The sequence below is a fragment of the Notolepis coatsorum genome (assembly GCF_963971535.1).
Source record: "Notolepis coatsorum genome assembly, chromosome: 1".
Lineage (NCBI taxonomy): Eukaryota > Metazoa > Chordata > Actinopteri > Aulopiformes > Paralepididae > Notolepis > Notolepis coatsorum.
This window is the reverse complement of record NC_140165.1, coordinates 295,697,197-295,714,851: the sequence shown is the minus strand read 5'-3', so window position 1 is coordinate 295,714,851 and position 17,655 is coordinate 295,697,197. Positions and strand designations below refer to the sequence as shown.

Here is a 17,655-nt window from a genome sequence, read left to right as displayed (position 1 = left end):
TGAGGATTGTGTGTGTGTGTGTGTGTGTGTGTCTGTGTGTGAACAATTGTTTTTGTTCGTTATTCAGTGGAGAGCCCACACGATAAACCAAACACACTCACCACTCTTGATGCTCGCCTGGACGATGCCAACCTCTGTCCCGCGCAAGACGTCCTCCGACACGGTGAAGTAATAGTGGGTCTGTTCAAATACAGGGGGGGCCACGAGCCCTGCCACCACGCTGATGTTGACCTTGGTATTCACCAGGGCTACGAGACCACCACCGTCCTGGGCCGAGATCACCATGGGAATGACCGTGTTGGCCTTCCCGTGGAGAGAGCGGGACAGCGAGATCACCCCTACAAAGTGAAAAAACACAAACACGGGTCGCTGAAAGAACATACAGAATGGCTTTGGGAAGTGTAGGTTGACACTGGACTGAAATATAAAATGCCAACGCGTGCGGAACTGTCAAAAGACTGGCCCGGCCCCGGACAGGCCGCAGGTGGTCTGGAGGAAGGTGGCAGGACGCGCCGCCATCCAACACATACATATCCATTTCCCTGGCTTTGTGAAAACAAAAAAAGAACGAGCGCCTAATGAATGTATTCGATTGACACATTTTCCTATGACCTGTGAAATAGTAAAATCTATTAAAGTTGTTCCATCTTGCAGTCATAGATGCAGTCTTCCACATTGCACTCACGTCGGACCCGTTTCAATAATACTGAACAAATATTATTTGTTCAGTATTATTGAAACGGGTCCGACATGAGTGCAATGTGGAAGACTTTGTACATCTAGTAGCCACTACTGGTCCGGCATTTGTGAAATGTGGACGACCTTGTACATCTAGTAAGCACTACTGGTCCAAAATGACCGAAATGATGATGACCTTGTACATCTAGTAGGCACTACTGGTCCAAAATTATCGAAATGTTGATGACCTTGTACATCTAGTAGGCACTACTGGTCCGAAATGACCGACATGTGGAAGACCTACAGTAGTAGCCTACATCTAGTAGGCACTACTGGTCCGAAATTACTAAAAGGTTTAAGACCTAGTACATCTAGTAGGCACTACTATTCTGAAATTACAGAAATATCAAAGACCTAGTACATCTAGTAGGCACTACTAGTCTGACATTACTGAAATATCGAAGACCCAGTACATCTCACAGGCACCAGTTAGACATAATTCAAGTAAAATTAGCCGGCAGGAACGGTATGTGCACAGGGCCATGGCAGTCGTATATTTCCTCTGCTCCACCAACCTGTATCTTTGTTGAGAGTGAAATACGGGGAGGCTCCTCCGGGGACGGTTCGGTATGAAACTCTGCCGTTCTCCCCCGTGTCGGGGTCATAGGCCGTCACCCTGACGACCGAGGTCCCAGGTGCGCTCTGCGAGCTCAGGCTCACGGCATAACTCACTGGGTAGAAGCCGGGCCTGTTGTCGTTGATATCGACCAGATCCACCCTCACGTATGCGACGGAGTTCAGCCCGCCCTTCAGAGGAGAAGAAAGAGAGACACAACACAAAGCTCTTTTGTTACATTAAAGCTCCTTCACCCTCACATACAGTAAATCGTCAGGAGCCGGACTGGTAAAGAATCACTCGAAAGCCAGATTTGGACCGCATTAATGACCCGAGTAAAAACCAGCGGTAACTCTGTTAAAATTGGATGTATACTACTGTGGCGTGGCCTCTAAAATATAGTCCCAGCAGGTCCGGTGGAGGGATACAGATTGATAGCTTCCCGAGGTAAACGGCAATCTGTCAAGACGTATGGAGGGGCGAGAGGCTCCCGGGCCATAGCTAAACAGTCTGTTTCATGGGCTTTTCATTTGGACAGAATACAGTGCAGGCTTTTCATTTGGACCAGGTGGCAAGAGGGAGGGGGGCGCGGTGCTCCGACTTGTTAAATATTACTGCCTGACAGTCGAGGCATTTCTCCATCTGATTGCTTTAACATGACTGCAGTCATTTCCTCCCTTTTTAGCCACTCTCACTTTCAAGTATTATTTGGCACGAGGTGCGCTGGATGCTATCCTAGCCGGTGAGCTAGCGGGCCCTGCCGCGGAGTGCCTCTTTTATTTGGACGTTCAAACTGAGAGACCTTTCAGCTCTGTCGGCCATTGTATCCGAGCCTCAGAGAACCGCCGCTATGGCTGCTGCTGCTGCTGTTGTGTTTATGGGATTAGTCTATGTGGTGCATTGGAACGACGGCGGAATGCAGTGGCAGGCTCACCCCGTCCACCGCGGTGACAGTGAAGTCGTAGCTGACTGGTCCCTGGTCTCTGTCCAGGGCGACGGTGGTGCAGATCTGGCCCGTCTCCTTGCCGATGGCGAACTGGGAAGGAACGGCGCTGTTGATCCCGGAGCCCAGGGAGTAGGAGATGGAGCCGAAGGAGCCGCCATCAGCGTCTGTCGCTGTGACCTGCCGGAGGAGGAGACGACAGCTGAGCATTACAGACGTTCACAGCAGATCAGATTCGATTCGATTCAAATGTTTTGTCATCATACAGCACAAGTACAGTACAACGGAAATAAGTTTGGCATCCAGTGCAAATGTAACTGTAAAGTGCAACAGCAATATGCAATGTACAGGTGATTAAACTGGGTATAAATTTGTACTACTGAGTGTAGTGCTAATCATATGTATGTACAGAGTTGTGATATAATATGTACAGTGATACAGGTGTAAAGACAATATGGTAGTAGTCATACTGGCCAGCAGCGTAACTAGTAATAGTAGGATATGTACAGATATAGGCCTAGATATAGTATCAACAGATATGTAAAAGGACTATGTGCACGTTAACGTTAAGTACAGATAGGTGTGGGTAGATATATATGCGGTGAGAATAAATATATATAGTTTTGTACATGCTATTATACAGAGCTATGGGTTATATTATGTGGTATATACAACACTATTGTACACACTATCATAGTTATATGTGTAACCGTTGTGACATCGTCACCTCAAACTTCGATGCCCCGAGGGAGTTTCGAACCCGGGTCTCCCACGCCTCGCACAGCACAGACCGCTATACCAAGAGGTGAATTCACAACTTTGCAACGTGCCAGGAAAACAGCCTCTCCCTGAACGTCAGCAAAACAAAGGAGATGATTGTGGACTTCAGGAGGTCGGGGGTCAAGGACTACAGCCCCCTCAGCATCGACGGGGCACCGGTTGAGAGAGTCAACAGCTTCAAGTACCTCGGAGCCCACATATCCGAGGACTTGACATGGACCATACACATTAACAGTGTGGTGAAGAAGGCACGACAACGCCTCTACTTCCTCAGGCGCCTAAGGAAGTTCCAAGTCAGCCAGAAGATCCTTAAGAACTTCTACTCATGTACAATAGAGAGCATCTTGACCGGCAACATCACCTCCTGGTTTGGGAATAGCACTGCAAAAGACCAAAGCAGACTACAAAGAGTGACACGTTCAGCCGAACGCACAATTGGAGGGGGGCTCCCCACCCTCCAGAACATTTACTACAAGCGTTGCAAGGGGAAGGCTAAGAGAATTATTAAGGACTCGAGCCACCCGAACAACTGCCTCTTTGAACTGCTGCCGTCAGGCAAGCGATACAGGAGTCTCAAGGCGAGCACAGAAAGACTCAGAAGTAGCTTCTATCCCCAGGCCATCAGGCTGCTAAACGAACAATGAATGAACACTACACAACAACAACCACCAAACACACATAGCACACACATCCACACGCACACACTCACTTTAAACAAACACACTGTAGCACCCACTACACACACTTTATAGCACACACCCACTTTAAACAAACACACTGTAGCACCCACTCCCCACACTTTATATTTATGGATGAAGGATTGCACTACAACTCGTACACCTTACTGTAAATTGTACCTAAAATTGTACCTCATCCCATTTCTGCTTTGCACTAGATAGTACTGTACATTAGTACACTGCATAGTATTGTGTATTGTATATTATATGGTAACTCAGAACATTGTACATATGTCTATACCGAACAACTGTGACCTCATTTTCTTCTTCTAAATTCATGCTATATTATGTTATTATGTTATTTGATACTATCTTGTCTAGCACAGTCTCTGGAGCGTAACAGTAAGAAGCATTTTGTATGAAAGTATTCTGTACTTCTGTATGACAACTATTAAAGAACTTGAACTTGAACTTGTCTCTATCTGTCTTTTGAGGATGAGAGTGAGTTTAACCCATAGCACCGCTACTCACCCCAGCCACCTCACAACATCTGAAGTCCTTTGTGACTGCGCTTCACGATACCATCCGTTACACTCTCCCTCCTTAAACTCACTCCACTCAAGGCATCCGGGTCACGGCACCAATGTAACGGTTGTGACATCGTCACCTCAAACTCCACTCCACTCAAGGCATCCGGGTCACGGCACCAATGTAACGGTTGTGACATCGTCACCTCAAACTTCGATGCCCCGAGGGAGTTTCGAACCCGGGTCTCCCACACCACAGACCGCTATACCAAGAGGTGAATTCACAACTTTGCAATGTCTCTATCTGTCTTTTGAGGATGAGAGTGAGTTTAACCCATAGCACCGCTACTCACCCCAGCCACTTCACAACATCTGAAGTCCTTCGTGACTGGGCTTCACGATACCATCCGTTACATATGGGTAGACTAATGTATGAGGTAGGTAGTTAAGATTATTATGATTACTATGATTACAGTGTAGGGCAGTTGTAGACACTGAAAGCAATAGGTAGGTATAAATGTAGGTAGGTATATACACATGTAACTACTACATCATAAAGACACTGTATACGTTTGTGGACACCGGTGCATTTCTCTCCTTTAATAAGTGCAGTCATTCTCACACCCCATTGCAATGTATCGCACAAAAGCTTCAACGCGGCGTATCGAATCTGAGATTCCATTACCGGGGCCTGAGAGGCAACGAAGAAAAACACAAAAGTGAAATCAAGACCCCATCCCAGGTGCTGTTACAGAGTATCTTAAGACCCCGTCTATGCTGTTTATCTGAGCCAGAGCAGGGGCCAAACAGGCCCGTTGGCAGTGAGAGGCTCTGGGGGAATCAAGGCGAGGTGAGAGGAGAGGAGTGAAGCGAGGGAGAGGGAGAAGGAGAGAGAGAGAGAGAGAGAGAGAGAGAGAGAGAGAGAGAGAGAGAGAGAGAGAGAGAGAAGGGGGAGAGGATGACTTCTACAGGCTCCATGATAAGCTGGCAGTCGTCCCGGGAGAGAGCGCTGGCTGCTTCAGGACTGGCGTCTGTCTGCACAAGACAGTGACAGGGACGACAGAGGAGCAGCGGGATACCACACAGTACGCTTCAGCGCCGCACATTATACTCTAATGTAACCCCCCCCACCCCCTTTGCCGTCGTCTGGTTCTCATAATACTACACATCTACAGAGGGCTGGAACCACTGGAGTTATAAAAACTCACAAGCCATCAGCCTGGGAGCCGACTCAATTACTGCAGGAGCTCCCGAGACAGCGCAAGGCAAACAGGGCCCAATCAGATCGGGCCCCTGGGTAGCGGCGGGATAATTGTTTGCAAGTGTTGGCTCTGGACACTGCAGCTCCAGAGAGAGATCACAGTGAGGGGGTTACGTCTCACAATGTTGATTACGATTCTCTTTCCTTCCGACTCATTTAGAAATGGATCTTCTTCAAGAAAGCAAGCGACTGACAACAAAGAAGCTCCAAACATGTACAGGGCAGTGTGTACAGGGCTCCGAACATGTATTCTGCTGTGTACAGGGCTCCGAACATGTATTCTGCAGTGTATCAGGCTCCAAATGTAGTCTGCAGTGTATAGGGCTCCCAATTCCTTGGACAACTTTGCAGCCGTGAGAGACTGTGCCAAAAAAAATGCCATAATTATCAAATGCATTGTCTTTTCTGTTCATAGTCGCCATTGGTACTACGTGTGTATTTATGGAAATGGTCCGTTAGATGTGATAACACTGGCCTCCATGTCCCCGCTCAGAGCAGATGGCAGGCGAGGGCCTCCGAGGAGAACAGACCGCTAGCTTTTGACCCTGTGACTCGCTAACAGCAGCTGAGTAGCGTGCAGGAGTCTGGGAGCTCTGAAGCTGGCACAGACTCACGCTCAAGAGAAGAAGAAGAAAAACACGGGGAAACCGGGAGCCTAGGAGAGGGGGAGGTATTATTAATAACTAGCGTACTGCTTTACAGTGCTTTGTCTGGCGTGATAACCCAAAAAACAAACGAGGAAACGTCGCTAAATATATTCCCCCTATGGGTGTTAGCCGCAGGCGCTGTGAGGTACTGTAGACTGCGAGGGAGAAGTCGGACGGACGAGCGAGAAGCCAGAGATTCGCTTCACGGACGGAACCGCCGCGGCGCGGATACCCGACGGTGTTTAAAGAAAACAGGGGGAACGTCTCGGAGTCCAACGCGTCTCGCGTCTCGTGAAAATAAGCACTTCCCTCCGACCGAAAAAACACGGATTCCTCTCTTGCGACTCTTTCAGCGGGGCTATTTCAGGAGACTTCTTGTCGCTTTCCATCTTAGCCACCATCGTTCATAATAGGTGTTTTTTCTTTCTCCTCCGAAGGCATCACCCACCGCAGTCATAAGGAATGGCACCTGCACAGTGCGTACAGTTATAATTTTGTAATATGAGAGAGCTTGAGAAATGAACTGCGGGGGGAAAAAGAAACATCTGGGATTTCGGGAGGAAAGGGCCGAAAGTAACATTTTGGAGTAAAGGTGAAGTTCCCTTTTCGCTTTCCTCGTCGAGGTCGATGTCGTGAGAAAAGCGGCGAGTCTTGAGAAAGTAAAAAAGACGGGATCCCAAGGCACTCAAAAATATATGCGGAAGGAAGAACTTCTTAGAAAGCCTTTAATTGTGTCACGGCTAATGTTTCGACCAAGCTGGTCTTCGTCAGGGCATTAGGTTCACCCTTTCACTACCACACTACAGAAGGTTAACGCTTTCACTACCACACTACATAAGGTTAACCCTTTCACTACCACACTACAAAGGGTTAACCCTTTCACTACCACACTACAAAGGGTTAACACTTTCACTACCACACTACAGAAGGTTAACCCTTTTCACTACCACACTACAAAGGGTTAACGCTTTCACTACCACACTACAGAAGATTAACCCTTTTCACTACCACACTACAAAGGGTTAACGCTTTCACTACCACACTACAGAAGGTTAACCTTTCACTACCACAATACAGACATCTGTAGTGTGGTAGTGAAAAGGTTAACCGTCTAATCTATAGTGTGGTAGTGAACAGGTTAAATACAGGAGTTCATCAACAGAGGTGCCCGACAGAGGGCAATCCTGTCATACAGTCACTCAATCAATCAATTATAGACAAGCACATCAATATAACTACAACATGACATTAAATAACAAAAACAAAAACGGAAACAGAAAAAAGTATATATCAGGAGGATACCTTGTTTTTCACATAGAAATAACAATTGGTACATTATAAAATAATAGAAAACATCCAAAATGTTTCTCGTTTGTTAGTGGTCTAAGAAAGTATTGATTAAGCGCTACTGTACAAACCAAACAAACTTAAGCTGCGGAGTATTCGCTTGGCCTGAGAGAGCCAGTTAACAATATACAGTATATATGAAAACCAGGAGAGAGGCAGAAGCTCCTATTGAGCACCACAGATGAACTGGCTAATGCGGCCATGTGTTGAGAAGATACTAGTGCCCCTGCCCCGGTGTGAGTGAGGGGGTACAGTAAAGTCAGGGGATTGAGGGGCTTTAGCCGTGTACGTCCAGAAATCCCATGGAAGGGGAGGAACAAGAGGCATATGTGGACAAGTTCACCCTGAGTTCACGCTCTCAACCGGCAGACGATGCAGACTCTCCTCTAAACACCTACTTCAGTTTTCTTTTCTTTTTTAATTATTGATTACAGGACAACAAAGGCCCATTCATTTTGCACACCTCAGTACAGACGTGTACTTCCATCCCATCCAACTCAGACACACATGAAGCGGATATGCTTTAGTCTAATTACATGCGCGTAGCTCGCTGTGCAACCGAAGCCAGCCTGAAAGTATACGGTGGAAAGTATATATAGAGCCATATGCGGTAGGGGAGCCTGGGAAGAATATAGAATACTCTCAGATCTGCATCCAATTCTTTTTTTATTTTGTATTTTCTTTAGACTGTAATCTTTAGACGACTGTAATAAGCTGCACAATCAAATTTGCATAAATCCCAACCACTCCGAAATTCTACGCCTGAAGCAATCAGTCCATTCTCAAATCAGCCGAGGCTGGGATTTCAATTCCACTCCTATTTATAGGTTAATAACAGCATATCAATGTCGTCCTACTGGAGTGTAGGGGCCTGCCTCTCCAGGAGATTACGGCGTGCCAACTACCCATATAAAATGAATTATTCTTTACCGAGGTCTGATGAGCACAAAATGCGAGCGGGACAATTAGCCAAACCACAAAACCATGAACTCCCGAGTGATGAGGAGAGCCCAATAAAAACAATCCCCTGGCATAAAAATTTCTTTCATAAAAAGTCTGACAGATGGGGGAGGAAGGGGGGAGGGGGGGATCAAATGATTCAACTACAGAAGGACAGGACGGAGGTGGAAATCCCTCAAAATGTGAAAAGACTCCCACGGAACTACTAAAGGTAGACCGATGTTCACTTTAGATATTACATAATGAACGGGTTCTCAGCGGGCAGACAGCACAGCACATCATTCAAGCGCAGTGCTCCAGGCTTGGCAAGGACACCCAGCAGGGTCTCCGTTTTCCATCTCAAATCTGATCTCAACTATTCTTTTTCATCGCTAAATTCTACCTACTTCATTAAACACGGACCATTAATAATGATAAGGTGTGGTGTTAAAAGCTATTTACAATTTATGTCTCACATTCATTCAGCCACCGACGGCAGAGGGGGCCGTGCGGGACGCCAACCTGCTCATCGGGAGCAGCGAGGGGTTAAGGGTCTTGCTCGAGTACACTTCGATGCGCCCCACCGGGGGATGGGCGGGCGGAATCGAACCTGGAACCTTCAGATTACCAGACGACCGTTCTACCAATGGTAACCCTTCCTCTGTGAGGTCAGCTGTTTAGTCGATCGGACTGTCACCCGGCCTTATAACTGTAATCTGTCTGTTCTGCTTCACGTATTACACACATTGTCATTTTATTTGGTTGTTTGATCTCTGTGATGTCTCTTTTCTATTTTAATTATATTATTTTCTTTGTCCCCTCTCCCTGTCACCCTTCGAGATGCCCGTTTTGTCCTCTTGCCAGACCATCATTGTAAATAAGAATTTGTTCTTAATTGACCTGCTTGGTTAAATAAAGAAATCAAGAAAGAACTCAATCACAAAGCGGGCGCTGACATGGAACCCACAGGGCAGGAGGAAGAGAGGCAGACCGAAAACCACCTGGAGAAGCACCACAGAACAGGAGATGAAGAAAGAAGGGCTGTCGTGGCAGCGTGTATATTTTCCCCAACGGAGTTTCACTTCCGCGTTCGGTTTGCGCGATCTGATTGGCCATGGCCACTGACGTTTTTTTCAGCGCCAGTCACGTTACTCCTAACAATCGCGCCAGCAGGCTGTTAAACCTAACGCTAACCCTAACCTTAACCAACTAACCCTAACCCTAACCTTAACCCTAACCTTAACCAACTTCGAAAGAGAGCGACTTCGAAAGAGTTGCCAAACTTAACCAGTTTGTTAGGAGTAACACGATTGGCGCTGAGAGAAACGTCAGTGGCCAATCAGATCGTGCAAACCGAACGCAGAAGTGAAACTCCGTTGGGGAAAATATACAGGCGTCCTGGCAAGATCTGGAGCGGAGGGCACAAGACCGGAGAGGATGGAGGAGCTTCGTCGACGGCCTATGTTCCTTTGGGAATTTAAAGGCCTAAAGTAAAAAGTAAAAAGTTGGTTAAATTAAGGTTAAATAAATAAAACTCGAAGCAGCACTATGGAACATTAACGCCCTGTAGCCGAGGGAGGCGACTGCACCTTGTCTCAGCGTGGAGGTTAAAGAAAACTGCGACACAAAAGTCTAAAGACATTTCTTCAAGCAAGGTATACTTTGGGCTCAGTTTTGTGTGTTAATGCTCTAGAAACGAGACCGTAGCCTTGCACGTATTTCGCGGCACTGGTCCAACCGGAGCCGCTCGTATGGGGAACTTCCCTTTGTTTCACTTTCAATCGCCGTGGGGATGGTTTTCTCTTGTTCATGAGAAACAACTCAGCCCGACTCCCTTATTAAACCTGCCAAAGAACAATCTTATTTTTTTTCCGATGAAAAGGTTACACACTGCAGGTTTAATACTTCTCTCCTTGGCAGGGAGAAGGCAATTCCCCAAATGTCATCGTTTTCTTCTGACTGGTGTCCACTGAGCGCATGCAGCAGCATGATAATGATCGTCTGAACCACATTCTACCGGATTCGCGCTGCTCCTGCAGAGTCTTTATTCAAGCCACTGCAGCGCATGGATGTTATTCAAACTTTTTTTTTTTTTTATTGGATTAAAAGTTCAAAAGGAGGAGGAATCTCAGATCACGGTTAGCAGCCAGCAGCATTCTTGCCGCACTCAGTGTGTGTGAGTGAAGCATGATGGGAGAACGGTCTTATCAGTGGGAGAGTTTGGCCGACGCTTCAGCGAAAACAGGACGGGGGAATCCAAAGATAACTGGGCCGCTCTGCGGTTCACCCATCGGATTCCACCGGCCGTCCAGACTGGGCTGCTTGCTGCTTTTTTTTTTCTCCCTCCTCCCCGCTGACAGTACGGTACGCCGGGACCCATGAGGGGAAAGTGCTTGTCCGGCGAGAGTAATGTTTCTTGAGGGTTTTTGGATGCATCAGAAAGTTTTTGGCCCCATCAAACTCTGTGGTGTCTGAGAGAGAGCCAGGCTGGGAAAAGAACAAGGCTTGGGTTTTGGGTGGATTCTATTTTTAGAGGTGCATTTTCTTTCTCTCCCCCGGGCCCCGGCCCCCCCCCCCCCCCCCTACATTCAATTCTTGGGGCACAGGTTTGAACACTGTGGATGTATTCTTTATGTTTGAGGATAATGTCAATACATATGTATTAGAGCGACCTTATTTTGCCTCTGGGTCCTGCTCTGTCCTCCATGTTCATCACACAGACCAAACAGAGCCAGTGTAGAGAGAGCTGAGTGCAAATATACTTGTAAAGTAAATTCACTCACACACCAATGGAGGAGGCAACCATGCAACCTGCCAACCTGCTCATCGGGAGCAATTAGGGGTTAAGTGTCTTGCTCAAGGACACATCGACATGCTGCCCGGGAGGAGCGGGAATCGAACCGGGAACCTCCGGATTGCCAGACGATTGCTCTACCTCCCGAGCCACTGTCGCCCCTAGTCTATTAGTCTGTACTGCAGTTAGGGTCTTAGACTATTAGTCTGTACTGCAGTTATGGTCTTAGTCTATTAGTCTGTACTGCAGTTATGGTCTTAGTCAATTAGTCTGCAGTTATGGTCTTAGTCTATTAGTCTGTACTGCAGTTATGGTCTTAGTCGATTAGTCTGTACTGCAGTTATGGTCTTAGTCAATTAGTCTGCACTTATGGCCTTAGTCTATTAGTCTGTACTGCAGTTATGGTCTTAGTCGATTAGTCTGTACTGCAGTTATGGTCTTAGTCTATTAGTCTGTACTGCAGTTATGGTCTTAGTCAATTAGTCTGCAGTTATGGTCTTAGTCTATTAGTCTGTACTGCAGTTATGGTCTTAGTCGTTTAGTCTATACTGCAGTTATGGTCTTAGTCGATTAGTCTGTACTGCAGTTATGTTCTTAGTCCAATAGTCACTCTGTACTGCAGTTATGGTCTTAGTCGACCAAAACGTTGTTAGTCAATTAGCTCTTTTTTACGCAGAAAAAAATGCCCTGAAGCACTAAGCACTGCATTTAAATAGCTCCTTCTGTATGATTGCATGTGGGAAACACAATTTCACAAATTAGTCGACCAAGTCTCTTCAGTTGAGGATGGGGGGGGGGGGGGGGGGGGGTGAAGGAGAGGGCCGTGATCTCTTTAGAATGGCCCCGTCAAACAAACCATGTCACACGTAGCCAACAGCAAAAAACGCCCAATCAGAGCGACACCTCTGGCAATCTAAACAGATCACAGATGACGGAGTGTGAGTTCAGAGGCATGGCAACCCGGGAAATTTTGCACGTACATCAGTCAGACTCCCCACGCACTGTAGATGAACACACACACACTCACACAAATTACACAAACACATCAGTGTAGAGCGAAAGGGTGAGGCCAAGTAGATTCTGCTGTGAGATCACTCTTGTAGTCACAGGGACGTCTTCATCAACAAACAGAGCAAAGCCGAGCGCGCAGTAGCAGGTCAAGTAACCAGGGTCCAAGTGAAACACTGTGAAAGAAAATGTCCATGTCGAACGCTGGATGACATCTCTGACTCTCTCAGGCTTCTCTTCTCTTTTCATCTCTCTTGGAGAAAGCTGCTATTTTCATCTCTCTCGGAGAGAGCTGCTATTTTAAACACCGTGATGCATCGTCCACTCGGCGCTCCTGGTCTGGTATAGTGCTAAAGTGGCAGAGAGACCTCAGTGTGGACGCTGGACAGGAACAAGTCTCTGTCCCAAAGGGCCTCTAGCATAAAGAGGACTTTGTCTGCTCCAGAGAACTTAAGAGAAGGTATACGGTGGAACGAATTTCCCACCCTAGTTAGAACAGCTGAAACCTGACCAATCTTTCGCCGTCAACTAAAAACACACTTCTTCAATCAATATCTGAAACAAAAAAGGAAAAAGAACAAAATAACCATCTTACTCTCTTATACTATCGTGCACTCTTCCTACTATACTAATGTGTTACTACTATGCACTCAACACTGCAGCACCCAGGTTTCAGCACTGTTTGATGAACATTGTTACTCAGCTGAAAGAGTTGTACACTTCCTGCTGATTTGTCGTACAGAACTTCGCTCTGGATAAAAGCATCAGCTAAATGACAAAAAGTAAATATAAATGTGGAGGGGGGGGGGGGGGGGGGACTCTGCCCTCGGGGGAAGGGATTCCGGTCGTCATGGCTGTGCGACTGAAGGTTTTGCAGTTACAGGTAATAACGTTGACGCCGCAAATCAAATCCAACAGGTCAAACGAGAAGACCGAAACTTTTTTCTTTCAAACACGTTTGATCATTCCCACCACAGTTGGTGTTCAACGGTCCGTGTAATCGCATCCGCCTCGCGGGCTCACTGACGCGCTCCCGTCGAGACTGCAAATAGCACCACTTCAACAAACACTATTAGAGATAGCATCTCCTAGACGGACGGATTAATATGAAGATCATTACGAGATGAGAGAGAGAGAGAGAGAGAGAGAGAGAGAGAGAGAGAGAGAGAGAGAGAGAGAGAGGGGAAGAGGGAGAGATGAGAGAGAGAGAGGAGAGAGCCCAGCTCAAAGCGAGCTAACGAGTGTGGGTGTGATCTGGACAGGGGAATAGCTCTGAGCTTTCACAGCTGGTGTGAAGCCGTACACACTCCTCTGCCTCTATTGTCTTGGCATCACTTCAGAGGAGCGAGCAGACGAGGAGAGAGAGAGAGACAGAGAGAGAGAGAGAGGGAGGGGGGTGGTGCTTGTGGTGGGGGGGACCTCCCAAAGTTCCCGTCCCTCTAGCTGACCCCCCTCACTAAAGTAGCAGGTCCTCGTTCAGGTCCAACGGTGTTCACCACTGCCCACCGCCACACTCTTAAAGCCCCCTCGTAGAGAGACCACACCAGTGTAAACAAGAGAGGATCACACGTGTGTTGACGGATATCAAAACACAAAAACACAAAAGGACTCCATCCGTCCGTGTCGTATGTGCAAACGTGATTGTGGGTGGTCTTAGGAGTAACGCAAAACGCGACCACTAAAATCATTACAAGATCTGTGTCTGCTGCTTTGTGTGTGTGTGTGTATGTCTGTGTGTGTGTGTGTGTGTGTGTGTGTGTGTGTGTGTGTGTGTGTGTGTGTGTGTGTGTGTGTGTGTGTGTGTGTGTGTGTGTGTGTGTGTGTGTGTGTGTGTGCTGTAAGTAAAAAGAAAAAGAAGAAAAAAGTGATAACTTCCAGCTGAGGATAGGAAGGTGAAAAGACTTCCTAGCAACATTCCCAGCTGCAACGGTAGATCCCTAAAGGGTGAGAGAGGGGAGCGGGATGAGAAATCCAGAGGAGGAAGCCTCTATGGGGTCCAGGATGGATCCAGGATGAAGGGCCGAACGACTCCCTGGTGCCCCCACCGGAACAGCTCTCTGAGCATCACGTGTGTGTGTGTGTGTGTGTGGGGGGGGGGGGTCTGCCACGGCCTACTGGTTAGGGGGGGGGGGGGCTCTGCCACGGCCTACTGGTTAGGGGGGGGGGGGGGGCTTTGAAACGCAACCACTGTAACCGCTGCACTCGTGATTAAAGGGGAACTATTTTACTATTTCTTTCACTATTTGGGCACTTTTACACAATTCCTGTGAGTCTATGGAACACCTCTGTAATATATATATATTTTTTTTATTCATTGTTTTGTATTTCTAATCAAGTCCTCAAAAACAGCATTTTTCTACCTCAAGATTTCGAGCTGTTTTGAGCCTGGGCTCCTAAACCACTGTGTGTGGCCGTGTTCGCCTGAACATTAACATGCAGCGGTGACTATATGACATCACATATAGGCACATTTTCAAACGACTCAGTTCAGTGAGGGTGAATATTGTGAGAGGAGAATTGGAAGAATGCGCCAATATGAGAATTTTGAGACATAGATCATATTAATATAAGTTCACATAGCTAGGAAACAATGCTAAACACTCAAAAAGGCCATTTATAAGATAGTTCCCCTTTAAGTAATTTCTGTTGAGAATAAACGCACAAACAATACACTGAGCACTCTCCAGTCTTCGTAATAAAGGACGGAATATAGATAGCGCTTGGGATGTCCGGTCATTGTACATTGGCGCTCCCTCATTTTTTACTCCTTGCGATGACATCGCCAGGACACATTATTCCAGATTTGTGACGTGCGCTTCCCTGTCCAGATGTCCATTAATAAAAAACGAGTCTGGTATATAAATGGCATCTCTGTAAAACAACATCATATATATGTCAGGCTCGGTGAGCATCTGGATTCCGCCGCAGTGCGCTGACCTCTCCGTCGCTCGGTGCTAAAGGTATACTGTTTGGTGTCGGCGGCCAAGACACTATCATCGAGCACCGGCTCCTCTCAATATGAAAATGATTTCCGACCGTCCTCGCCGGTCTGGGCATATCACCAGACGAGAACTGTAGAATAATATCACGATAACAGAGATACTATTTCACGGTGTATATATTGAACGGGAATCACATGATCTTGACATCACTCAATTACCCCATCATCATAAGCCAGTGTGTATTCTCGGCTGAGACGTTCATTAGCTGTTACTTGTCATCCGTAATGAGAGGGGTAATAGTTTGCTAAAAAAGTTATATAGATCCCAAACCTATGGCTTCTGCGCGTGACACGGCCGTCTGGGCACCGTCCTGAACATGAAAGAGACCGGGCTCTACTTGACATGAAAAGACAAAGAAGCATTGATTACTAAAACAACAGCGGCTGGAGCTTTTCATCTTACGCAGCACAGAGCTCACGTATTGACATAAACTCGGAGGGGGTCGCGACGAGGGCATCAGGTAGGGTCTTAGGATGGTGCAGAGATGTAAAGTAACTGATTACATTTACTACGGTTAGGCTACTGTAATTCAGTCAATTTACTAAACGCAACAATCCATTTTTTGAGTACTTTTAAAAGCCTGTATTTTTACTTCTACATGGGTAGTGTGTTTAGGCTACTTCCACATTAATAAGTCAAAACCTTGCATGTATAGTTGCAGATCAAAATATGAAAGACCAGATACCAGAAGGAGTACTTATGTTACTTGGAAGTAACTATACTTAAGTACCTTTTTTTCTTTTGACTTTTAATTGAATACTTTTCTGGACTACTCTTAGTCCTACCTATAAGTAAAATATCACCTAAGTAACAATATTTCTACTCCGGTCCATATATTACCGAACTCTTTCCACCTCTGGCATGGTGTAAGGTCCACATACTGGTATTTGGCAGACGAACAGAGATAATATTGCAGACAGGGACGTAATGACACTAGGGGCAAGGAGAACGTAGACAGGACAGGGGATAAGATTTCACTCTCTGTCCTCTCCTACAGCATCCCCCACTCACTACCGTGACTACAACACTGTAGGAAGAGAGTGAGGCTCTGGAAACACCACGATTGTGTGTTTGAAACAAAGAAAAGCATGCGATGCAAACATAGCTTGTCGTGTATTCCTGGAGGATAAAGGTGAGACCCAACTGCGCAACTGTTGATACACTAAGGGGTCGTTTTCACACACAATAGTCCTTGTCAAGTCAGAACCAGAGTCAGATTTGTATTAGTCCGGTTCATTTCACATTTCTCCAATATCAAGCAGACCTTTTGGTTCGATATTTCGAGTCGATGAGAATAGATGTGGTTAGCTACAGGACAACAACTCAGCAAACTGGCATTTTCCATTCAGGTTCTCTGAAACACCAAACCCGTTTGTCACTTCTTCTGACTTTTGTGTTTGCAAAGAGTCTGGAAGACTAAAACACGGTTTGTGATGGTGTGTTCTGTGGACACCAGTCATTTGAGTTTGGACTCACTTGAGGTTGCCACCACTTTTTGGATTTGGATTCAGGGTAACTTTCTTTTAACAGTGTCTGTCTCTCATCTGGGCCTAACAGCTGGAAGTGATTAAGCATCAAACCATTTAAGGGGAGAAGGGATTCAGTGAAGGCAAATGAGGGGAGAGATACTGTGCGGCCAAGAAAAAGGTCTAGCTAATATTATAGATAGAACAGGGAGGATGTTATGATAAGTATCATATAGACACAGCATACAATAAATCCAGTGCCAGATTTGCTATACTTTTTCCTTACTTTTATCCTTATCCAGTCTTTAAAAACAAAGACTACAACTACTACTACTACCATTACTACTATTACTACTACTACTACAATTACTACAATTACTATTATTACTACTACTACTACAACAACAACTATTTCTACTATTACTACTACTACAGTATTACTACAACTACTACTATTACTACTACAACTACTACTACTATTACTACAGTACTACTACTACCACCACCTACCACCACCACCACCACCACCACCACCACCACCACCACTACCACTACTACTACTACTACTACTACTACTACTACTACTACTACTACTACTACTACTACTACTACTACTACTACTACCACCACCACCACCACTACTACTGCAAGGAGTTCATCTGTAGTAGCAAAGTGATGTTGGTGCGGTCCACTCCCCTCCAGATCAGTAGTGTGTTCAGTCTCTTTCCCAGGACCCCCTGCTAGCCTTCTCTTTCAGGTTGAAATTGCAAAAGATTTTATTTCATCCTTCTAAATTGCACTTTAAGTAAGAGCTACAAATCAAATACTCTCAGTTTACCTTCAGGGATTGGGTCTCATATCACGTAGTGACCGGGTTCCTGTGCACTCGAGGGCCGTTAAAAGCACCTTTAAGTTGTTCTCAAGGTGCTGTGCTCACATTCCTTCTTGATGACAGAGGAAATTTGGTTGC

At 46.3% G+C, this 17,655-nt stretch overlaps 1 protein-coding gene across 1 annotated transcript in view; it reads right to left on the bottom strand.

Moving 5' to 3' along the window:
• Window positions 1-17,655, bottom strand: part of dchs1a (dachsous cadherin-related 1a) — a gene marked incomplete at its 5' end in the record, with an annotated part of 147,310 nt that overhangs the window by 26,993 nt on the left and 102,662 nt on the right. Inside the window, 3 exons of the mRNA XM_084310459.1 lie at window positions 102-338; window positions 1,254-1,485; window positions 2,229-2,417. Coding sequence (XP_084166585.1) covers window positions 102-338; window positions 1,254-1,485; window positions 2,229-2,417 — 658 coding nt within the window. The remainder of the gene's footprint in view (window positions 1-101; window positions 339-1,253; window positions 1,486-2,228; window positions 2,418-17,655) is intronic.